Source organism: Austrofundulus limnaeus, unplaced genomic scaffold (genome assembly GCF_001266775.1).
Source record: "Austrofundulus limnaeus strain Quisiro unplaced genomic scaffold, Austrofundulus_limnaeus-1.0 Scaffold12, whole genome shotgun sequence".
NCBI lineage: Eukaryota > Metazoa > Chordata > Actinopteri > Cyprinodontiformes > Rivulidae > Austrofundulus > Austrofundulus limnaeus.
The window spans coordinates 2,630,920-2,641,011 of NW_013952414.1; the positions used below are offsets into that span (position 1 = coordinate 2,630,920).

At 39.3% G+C, this 10,092-nt stretch overlaps 1 protein-coding gene across 5 annotated transcripts in view; it reads right to left on the reverse strand.

Annotated features, from left to right (window-relative positions):
- The window catches only part of pde7a (phosphodiesterase 7A), a 28,803-nt gene extending 23,201 nt beyond the window's left edge, over window positions 1–5,602 (reverse strand). For 4 of the 5 annotated variants that reach the window (XM_014002279.1, XM_014002278.1, XM_014002277.1 and 1 more), the window contains exon 1: window positions 4,387–5,601. In XM_014002279.1, coding sequence (XP_013857733.1) covers window positions 4,387–4,524 — 138 coding nt within the window. In that variant the 5' untranslated portion in view covers window positions 4,525–5,601. Of the gene's footprint in view, window positions 1–4,386 lie in introns of all 5 variants that reach the window. The other variant, XM_014002276.1, reaches the window with a different exon arrangement.
- Between the last annotated feature and the right edge of the window lie 4,490 nt (window positions 5,603–10,092).

A 10,092-nucleotide genomic window follows, 5' to 3' on the forward strand; every position in this document is an offset into this window, starting at 1 on the left:
GGCGGGTAGGTAGGTAAAATCAACTTGACAGTGACTGACAGACATCACCCACACATCAACTGAATAGATTCTTAAAGTGTTTTTTTTTTTTTTTTTTTTTTTTGTGAAAGTTTGAGAAATGGTTCGCTTTTGCATTTTTACACTTTAATGATACACTAAAACAGCTCACTTACGAACTCTAGAAAACTGAGATAACAGTCTGAATCAGTCTGGTCAAAAAATATCACTAAAGCCTTGAACAAACAGTTTCCCAAAACCTGAACCAGGACTTTCCACAGAACTTGCCCCACTTTTATTTAAGCCGTTTCATCAGGTCTATTTTTCCTTTGTACTGCCTTAACTAATTTTTTGTTGCTGTGCCCTATAATGCAATTTGTGCCAAGCTTCCAGTCATCAAACAAGTTTCAAAGCACCACTGGCAAATAACCGTAAGTGTGACGTAGCAGAACAGAGATCAAGTATTTCATGGACAAAACAGAGGAAGTTGTTTTTGAATGTGGTCACCCTGTCAGGCTTTACTTTAAATTGGAATCTTGAAACAAAACATTTTCATTCTTGCACGTGTACATACCAAAGCTTTGAATAGACATATTTATTCTAGCCATATCTTTAGTCCCTAATCAGCCCAAAACACACAAACAGACTCATCGTTCTCTGTGKTAAATAGACTGGTTCTGTATTAATCCTTTACAGCACCAACAGTGACAGTTGGCTGCTACCATCCCTTTTGCTCCATGGAAGGGACAGGTAAAATTGGTTCTGCCAAGCTTGGTTTCTTATTTTTGGACTGTGGCAAAGCTGGTATCCTCCCAATAGCAGAGGCGCTAACGCCTGAGTCTGTCTCTATGTCACTTAAATTACTGGTAGGTATCACTGAGAACAACAATGATCCTGCTGCATCATTACTGACAGATTGTGACAAATCCTGTATGTTTAGGCCTTTTTAATCACCATTTTATGTTCCTTCTGTCTGCTCTATGTCGTCATACTTTAAAATTTCCATCATCCCGGTTAATCACTGAAGACCCTCCGTTCACCGATAGCTACTTAGCATTAGTTCGAAAACAAAAGACACAACAAATCTACTATTCTTCGTGATGCAGTAAAACAAGGTATTTGCTAAACACAAAACACCATGCACACTGACAAACGATATCTCATTATGGCCTAATTTCCACTGAAAATGGTAACATCAAGTGTAATTATGAATATTTGCATTCAAGTAGCAGTAATGTTAGTTGTCATTTACATACTTCCTACAGAAAATGCCAAATATTGCCATTATGTTTGTTTTTTAATTTAATTACATAACTCTGTGCTGGGGTGTAACTTGTTGCAAGTAAGATACAGTCGCAAACCAAGCGCTACAGTTTGCACAGTAGTTTTGCCTAAAACTTTGGCATGAACTGTCAGATTCAACCATGTTTGTTAACAAAGAACATGAATCACTTCACCAATTTTAATGACTACTTTAATAACAAAAGGACTAAGACTGTCATTTCTCATCATAAAATGATCTCAATCTAAAACTTTGCCATTAAAAAGGTGACAGAAATTCTTTCAAGTAATACAAACCTAATCACAACAACAGTTTGACATTTTTAACGGTCTTTGTCTTTACTTTTGTGTCTTCTGCTCACAAGAGGAAATGTCTTCATTTGTGAGGGAATTGGGGGGAGGGCACAAAGAGAAAGACAGAGAAAGAGCTTGTTGAGTGAGTAGAACAAGATAGGCAGAGAAAGAAAAAAAGAGAGACTGAGACTTTGGCCATCTGTGAATATGGAAATTTGCCAAACCACTGCCCACAGAGCCCAGGCACATGCCTAACTGCCTCTTTCTGTGACGCTAGTCCAGCCCTGCTTCCACAAACAACAGGCCTGTGGAACCACACACAACAACACAGCAGCCACTGAGGACAAACGCACCCTTATGGTTGTAAATAAGGCCGAAACACAATATTTGTAGAAGTGTAATTGCTGAGCAAAACACTGGTAGATGCATGCATCTTTAACCGATATTACCAAAACATTAATAAAAGGGAAAAGACAACTGATTCTTTTAGCAAGTCTCCATGTTAGTGAACTGCAAAGAATTTAAACAGAGAGCCAACTTGTACTTTTGTAAAATCTCTACAAACTGTCCAGCATCCTATTATTGTTTCACTAGATATTTGCTGAGCCCAACAGAATGAACTGTTTGCTGCACACAAACCCGTTTTTAATGACAAAAAGGGCACAGAACAGGACAACTCATTCTGACCCACTGAACAAGTACAAAAGGCCACGTGAGAAATCAACTAGTGAACTCCAACAAGAAACAACAACTTTGACGAGCAGTAAAACATCACGCTGAGATGGACGTTCTTCTGACATTTTGAGAGCTTTTGAGGGGAACTCGAGCGCTTCAGTTTGAGAAGCAAAATTTCAAATGCCACAGTGGGAAAAGAACAGTTTAAGGACTTCAAGTTTTTCTACTTGAGGCAGAGGATTGTAGCGGAGCCGTAGGGGAATGGTTGTTTGTATGATGGATAGTCAGAAAAGTGCAGTAAAGCCAACTTTAACAACATATCATGACATCAGTTGACACTCCGAAGCCCCAGTAAGATAAAAGCTAATTTGGTTAATTTTATGCACTGGTTTTATTTGATTGGTGACACACAGGGATGCGGACATGAAGATAAACTTTTGTTTTTGCTTGGTTTGTTAAAAGGGTAAAAGAACGTACAATAAACACCCAATGACTTTTTACATTTTTAGCTGAACATATAGAGCAGCTACACATCTTACACTTGGTTTTACTGAACAAAAGACTAATAAATCAAAGACAAATGTTCGATTATGACTCAGTACGGGCTAATGGAACAGAGACGCACCATACTTCCATGTTAGTTTCAATGCATACATAAAAGTAAAGCAGAAATATGACCTCACAACCTGAAGACTGTTGCTGCCCACCTTTTTTTCCCCTCTTTCACCACACAGCAGGTGAAATAAATAGAGATATGCTCACCAGAGGGATATTTTCAATACACTTCAGAAGGCAGGCAAGCAGGAAGTATGGTTTAATAATTTATGTCCATATGTGAGTGGATGATAACGTAAATACCAGAATTTCCTGCTGATAAATCCCTGTGGTAAACTTCAGCATCACGTTAGTGCTGGCTTAAGAAGGCCTTTATCTGAGGTCAACATGCATAAATTTGGGAGAGAGCTTGGTGTGTGTGTTTTAGGTCCTGCAGATAAGAATGTGTTGAGCGCTACTGGGCAATTGAATGCTCTCTGTCTGCATATATGTGTGTGTATGTGTGTGTGTGTGTGTGCCTGGTTTTGTTACCTTTCTAGAAACATTTATGATACAATCACCTACCTAGTCAGATAAAATGGTCATTATGAGCACAAGAGTCCATTTCTAGGTTAGGTGTTAGGTTTAGACAAGGGCGTAACTTTAGTCCTACCATGGGGCTGGGGCCTCTTAAAACCCTGCATGCTGTTTGCAGAAGTTATGCTTAAACATGCATATATGACATTGTAAGTTTTGAAATCAGGTCAAAGTTGCCTAAAGTCAACAAGAGTTGCAGCTGTGTACTTAAACAGTTAATTTCTACTGTGTTGGTGCAAATGATGTTGTTTTGTTGGGGGGGGATAGTCACTGGATCAAATTATTATGGCAGTCATAAACCCCCAGGTGAGGATCATTGTTAAGCTAAGGAAATTATTGGAAGTCAATGCAATGTTCAAATAGGATTAAGACTACAAACGTGCGTGTGCAGTCAGAAAAGTGTGTTTAAATATACCTGAGTTAACTTTTTTTAGAACCTTTTCAGGTATTATCGCCCTCCTTGTAAAGAACAGCAGTCCTTATAAGGACTAAAGCCCTGTCCTAAGTGAATGCCATTTTGGGGTTAAGTTTAGCAGGGGTGTCCAATCCTAAACTTTGAGGACCACTGTCCTGCATAATTTAGAAATTTCTCTGCTCCAGCACTCATGATTTGAATGAATGGGTGACTACCAGGCATCTGCAGAGGTCAACGAGGTAATCCAATCAGTGAATCAGGTGTGTTGGAGCAGGGAAACAAATAAAGATTGCAGTACAGCGGCCCTCGAAGACCAAGATCTGGGATTATAGTGTGAATTGGGTTTAAGATTAGGCATAGACTGGTAATGTTTAGGTTCTGGTTTCAGTTACAGAAATGAATGAAAGTCAATGCAATGTTCTCACAAGGACAGAAATGCAGACACCCAGCAACCACCTGCAAGATTCCTGTGGGTAATTCGTGCATTTGTTGTAGAGATGTCTGTGTGGAATCCCTTTTAAGCCCCTCTGTGACTAAATAAACAAATGAAATTTAGACCGATTTAATTATAATAATAATAATTAGTATTTTACCTGTGACAGCTGTCTTGGATCGGGAGCCCCGAATAAAGAAGAGCTGGAGCTGAAACTAATGGCCCCTCTCCGGCTGAGGACATGCTTGGGAACCGGCCTGTCTAGAGGCAAAACCGGCAGCTGATAACATACTTCCATTGAATAGTCAGGGCTGGATCCGGATCAAAAATATATATATAAATATATACAAAAAAAAGATGCAAAAATAGATGACTGGTGATTTAGAAAATCTTTTTAAAAAGAGGCGAAAGTAGCTTTCAGTGTGGTGTAAACGATCTGATACGAAGCTGTAAAGTGTTTCTGTTCATTATGAGCGACACAAAACTTGTCCAGATCGCCTTCATCGATGCTGCGTCTCCTCTGCCTCCACAGTTTTACCTCCTTTCGCTGTCATTATGCTGAGAGAGTGGGGGAGGTGGGGGGGCGATTCATGCCGCTGTTGCATTTGCCCTTTTCTTTCTCATCTTGCTCAAATCCAGGCCCACGACGGACGACGAGACCTTCTTCTTGCCATTTTCTGGGTCTTTGTGAAATCGCTTCCTCATTTTTCAAAGCAGGAGGAGGGGGAGAACGTCCGCTCGTCGTCGTCGTTGTTCGGGTGTCGTCGTCGTGTTCGGCTTCGCGGGTTTCCCGAGGTGAAAACAGAAGCTCCCGAAAAATATCATCCACATATCATTTACTGTGCGACACAAAAAAAATAAAAAAAAACAACACCGGCGGATGAACAAGTGAGGCAGCTCCAGGATGTGAGACCCTCCTGACACTGCAGCCGTGGTCGTTTTTTTTTTTTTTTCTGCCCCTCTTGTTCACAACTCAACCGGTGACGAAATATAGTCAGCATGCAGGGGCTTTTCCGTCTTTTATCTGAAGCTGCATGATGAAGGAGCAGTTGTCCAATTTTTATCGCTGGTCGTTAAAAAAAAGGCACCAAAGCTCAGACAGAGAGAGAGAGAAGAGGGGGGGAGAACCCCGACGTTCGTCTCATTCACCGAGGCTCCTGTGGGTTTTACATGGACCTAAATGGCGGCGCTGGCTAAACTACCAACCCGACGAATGAAAACAACCAAAATCGTATTTAATTCACAACAGCTACCTTCCTGTCGTCCTAAAACATTAGCCCGCTGTATGCCTATTTTAAGCGCTCACCACCTGCCAGAGATGGTGCTGTTGGAGCGAGCGACAGAAAAAAAAAACCGCCCTTGTCTGAAATCGACCAATAGCGTGGAGGCAGCGCTTGTAAACTGAACGCTGATTGGACGAGGTGACTTGACCGGTTTGAAAGGACGCACGTGATTTGCCGGGAAGCCAGGGCGATCCCTAGACCTATATGAGCAGTCATTTGCAGACGGCGTGGACTTTCTCAAGGGTATTCCTCCACAACGGGGCTTGCCCTGCAGCGGTCCACATCATTGCCTGTGATTACCTTTCTCTCATGAGTCATACTACTTGGGAGCTGAGACTCAACGTTAGCATGAAATACAGCCTGCAAAAGTACTTCAAAAATGTTGCATTTCTATTGAGCAGTGATAATGTGCTCCATCCACATGCAGGCGTGTGATGACTCAAAATGCATGATTTTTTTTAACTGACCGCTGTATTGCTTTTTGGACGCTAGGTTGCTTACTTTTATTTTCTGTACTTTGCATGTCTAATAGTTACAAAAAATATATGTCACCAAAATTGCACTTGCCATCCACAATATGACTATTGAGGTTTTTCATGCCATTCCCATGTGCTGTGGGGAACAATGCCATGGCAACAGCCAGAACCACTGCCAGGGAAAGCATAATCCCCTCCCCATTTCCACCAGCCTGAATGTGGTTCCCTACCCCTCAACAAAGAGGCCCTGCACCTTTGCAGGGCAACTAAAACACTACATAAACACCTTTTTATGAGATAATTTTGCGGTCCTAAAAACGAGCTGTTTTATGAGCGGAATCAAACAATAACAGTCAGTATGTTACCTGTTCTGCTCAAGGGGAATGTTTGCTCTTCTTGTACACAGTGAATTCAAAAATTCTGTTTAATGTTTTTATTTTTTTAATCGTGAAAACAACCCTATAACCCTCTCTGCAAGAAGGTTGCCGGTTCCAATCTCAGCCGGGGGTCTTTCTGAATAGAGTCTTCATGTTCTTTCCATGCATAAGTGGGTTTTCTCAGGGTACTCCGGTTTCCTCCCACAGTCTAAAAACATGCATGTTTGGCTAATTGTCAACTTATTATCCCTGTGAATGAGTGAGAGAGTGAATGGTTATTTGTCTCTGTGATGGACTTGCAATCTGTCAAGGGTGTCCCCTGCCCGTCAGCTGGATTTGTGTACCACAGGAAGAAGCAGGTAAAAGATAATGGACGGTGGATGAAAGCAATCTGATTTGCTCCTGAATTCCCCATAACTAGTTTATTCTGTAGATCTGATTTTCAAGCACACAAACAAAAGGAAATGACATTAAAGAACATCTATTTATTTTTTGTTAACTTTCATTTTCTATAGTGTTAGGCTTAATTTAAATAACTTTTAAAAATCATTTTAGTTAAAAGCAAACTCTACCAGATTATCTTTCAAATCTTGTGCCTGTCGACTGGTTGCTGTTATCCCCTGTGTGCACACAGCAGCATGTATTTTACCCTCACTCCTTTACTTGTCCCTTTGGGGGAAAGACTTTGGAAATATTTTTGGTAATTAATTTCCTCCATGTCCTCTTGTCACCCCGTGCACCTAAACCAACAACACACAGGGCGTGCTCATTTGAAGCAGTTGTGTGTTTAAGGAGCTCTCCAGGATCAGTCTCAGGAGATTTAGGATCTGTTAATTATCCAAAGGCTCACAGGTGCATTACCTGCTTACATCCTCCTCACCTAGGCTCTTATCACTAATTGACTTACTCTCTAACAACACTGTGAACCTCACAGGCATCTGACGCAGCAGTTTGACACCTATAACTTTCCTCGAGTGATTTTTTTTAAAACAATTTTGTGCTAAAATAAAATGAGCTGATTTGTTGGTACCCTTAAAGAGACTGTTAGTCTTTGTTTTATAGTCACCTTTGAAACTAAGTGGATTGTAATTGGTAGGTACCATCAAGCTGTTCATCAGCTATTCAGCCTATTTAAAGGGAACAGACAAGCCGCTGGGTAATTTGGTGTCTTTGTGTGCAGCACTCTGAACATGGAGCAGATAAAACAAAGACTAGAACTTATCAAAATGAAGATTATAGATATTCATGGTAAAGGTAAAGACTACAAGACCACCTCAAAGAAGCTTTGTGTTCTTATGTAACCACAGTTCTCAATAAGGTTCAAGGGACTCCAACCTCCCAGGATGTGGATGCAAGAAGAAATGCAACCCCTGGTTGATCAGATACTGTGGATAATAGATTTAAGCCAAGAAACCATTCATGCTGAACACTAAGGTCGAGGTTTGTCTCCTTCTGATCACACTCCCTCACATTTTTTTAATCATATTAGGCTTTATGGAAGAAAACCCAGGAGAGCTCTACTGTGGGAATAAAAACAAAAAGTCAGAATGGAATTCACCAAACTGTATTTACATATTTTCCAAGGTGTTATAGCTTGATGGGACAAAACTGGTTTTTGGTCACTTGCATCCATTGTCTTTAGGCAGCATTGTATGATGTATGCAAGCTAATATGTTGATCAGAAAATTTGGTAAAGAGCTCCTGTTAAAGCCTTTTGTACTCCACTATGCACTGCCCATCTGTGGTAACGATGCTGCACCCATATGTCCAGCTGTGCTCAGGAATCTTATGTATAAATGCATGTGTAGATTGTCTGTCTCATGCAATAAAATAATTGCAATTTTAGTAAACCCTTAAATGGGTACATTAAGATTTAGATCACACTTGTGGAACCACTGGCGTCATCATTTTTTTGTGACTCACTGAACAATATGTGATGAGGAGTTTTTTTAGAACCTATTATTATCTTTTGTATGTGTTGTTGTTTTTTATTATTATAGAATAAAGATATAACAATGATAATGATGATATGTTTTTATAAAATATTGTTGAAGGCTGCATCTTTGTATGTTTAGATCTGTTAGCTGCAGAGCTTCTGCACTGCTATTATCACTATAGGTTTGATTTGGAAAAAGAACAACTTTAATTGTTCACATTATTCACCAGTGAAGGTTTTGCAGCGTGCACACGAGGCCATCTTGTGGAGCAAACCTGTAATTACAACGACTTTCAGCTTAATTTGAAAACAGGGTTCTGCAAAATTCTGACTTTAGGACCAGAATCAGGTTTTTTGGCCAAGTATGTTGACACACACGAGGAATTTGTTTCCGACTGTTCGCGTCTCTCTAGTATTAACAATTTACAGATGCTTTACAGTTATAGTTTACACATAATACACATGGACAAGTGATCCAAATTACAAGGATGACTGACTTTATTTTACTGATTTTGGAATTTATTATTTGAAAAAGCTGAGCTTTTACATTTCTTGTTTCCACCCACACTGTGTGTGACACTTGAGATCCTGATGGAGCAGAAAAACTTCAAAACATAAAAACTGATTTTTGAAAAGATTTCTTCCTGCCACTAGATGGCGCTCTTACACTGTATGAAATATTTTGGGCGTCACAGACATGATGCTTCCAGATTAGCATTAAAAAATTAGATTTACAAAAAGGTAAAATGTAAAAAGTGTTTAATTTGGAAATAAAGGACACAATTGGGAATCAGCTAAAATAAAAGTAATGTAGGATTAATAAATAACTTTACAGAAAAACTGAAATAAAACCTCTTTGGTGAGGAAAAACTAAGGATTTTGTTAGTAAAACTGGATTTTTTTATCCTTGTGCTTTATCCTATGCTTTTATCCTTATGCTTTACCCTTATGCTTGCATAACTGTGTCCACTGACCACCAGATTTATTATTTATCTACATATAAAGAAACATCTCCAGCATTAGCACATTATCAGCATAAAGAAAAGTGTCAACGGTTTCCACATGTTTAGACTCCTCAGTTTTATGTGCCTAATAAACCAGCTGGTAATTTAAATATCCAGCTGCTATGCATTAAAATCACCCTGAACTAAATGATCTTCTTGAGGTGAAATAAGGCTGAGAGAAGCATTTGATCGTTGAGGAGTGTTTCCTACTTTCCTATAACCACGAGCCGCAGTGGTGCTTGTTAAAACACGCTGACGTCCTTGTTTACGTCATGGTACGGGAGATGATGTTACATAAATTTTCATGTGGTGTTCTTACTAAAGGAACTCATGTTACTTACATTCAAGTGAGTAAATGCTAAACAGATAAAAAATAAGTGTTAAAGCTCATGTTATATTCATTGTGCAAATCAAGCTGCGTATCCATCTGTTGGGACTGGATTAGTTCAGAAACAGTGTGGACTTTCACACTGCTTTTTGCTTTACCACTGAATAAAAAACAGGGAAAGTTTTTGGTTACTTTGTGTGTAAATCTGATGTAATAAACTACTGGGTATCCATAAGAAACAAAACCACAGCTCGTGTTATCAGGGTGAATGATAACAGTTAATTTTATAATAAACTTTCTGGTCAATTTTGCTAATTATCTATAATGAAGGAGTTTGGAAGCAACAAAAATAGTAATTAAATTAAATATATTTTACTTATTAAATCTTTTTTTGTATTGGTTGGCATGTCTGAAAATGTTGATTTAGTTTTTTTTGTCTTTTTTGTTTGCATAGTATAAATG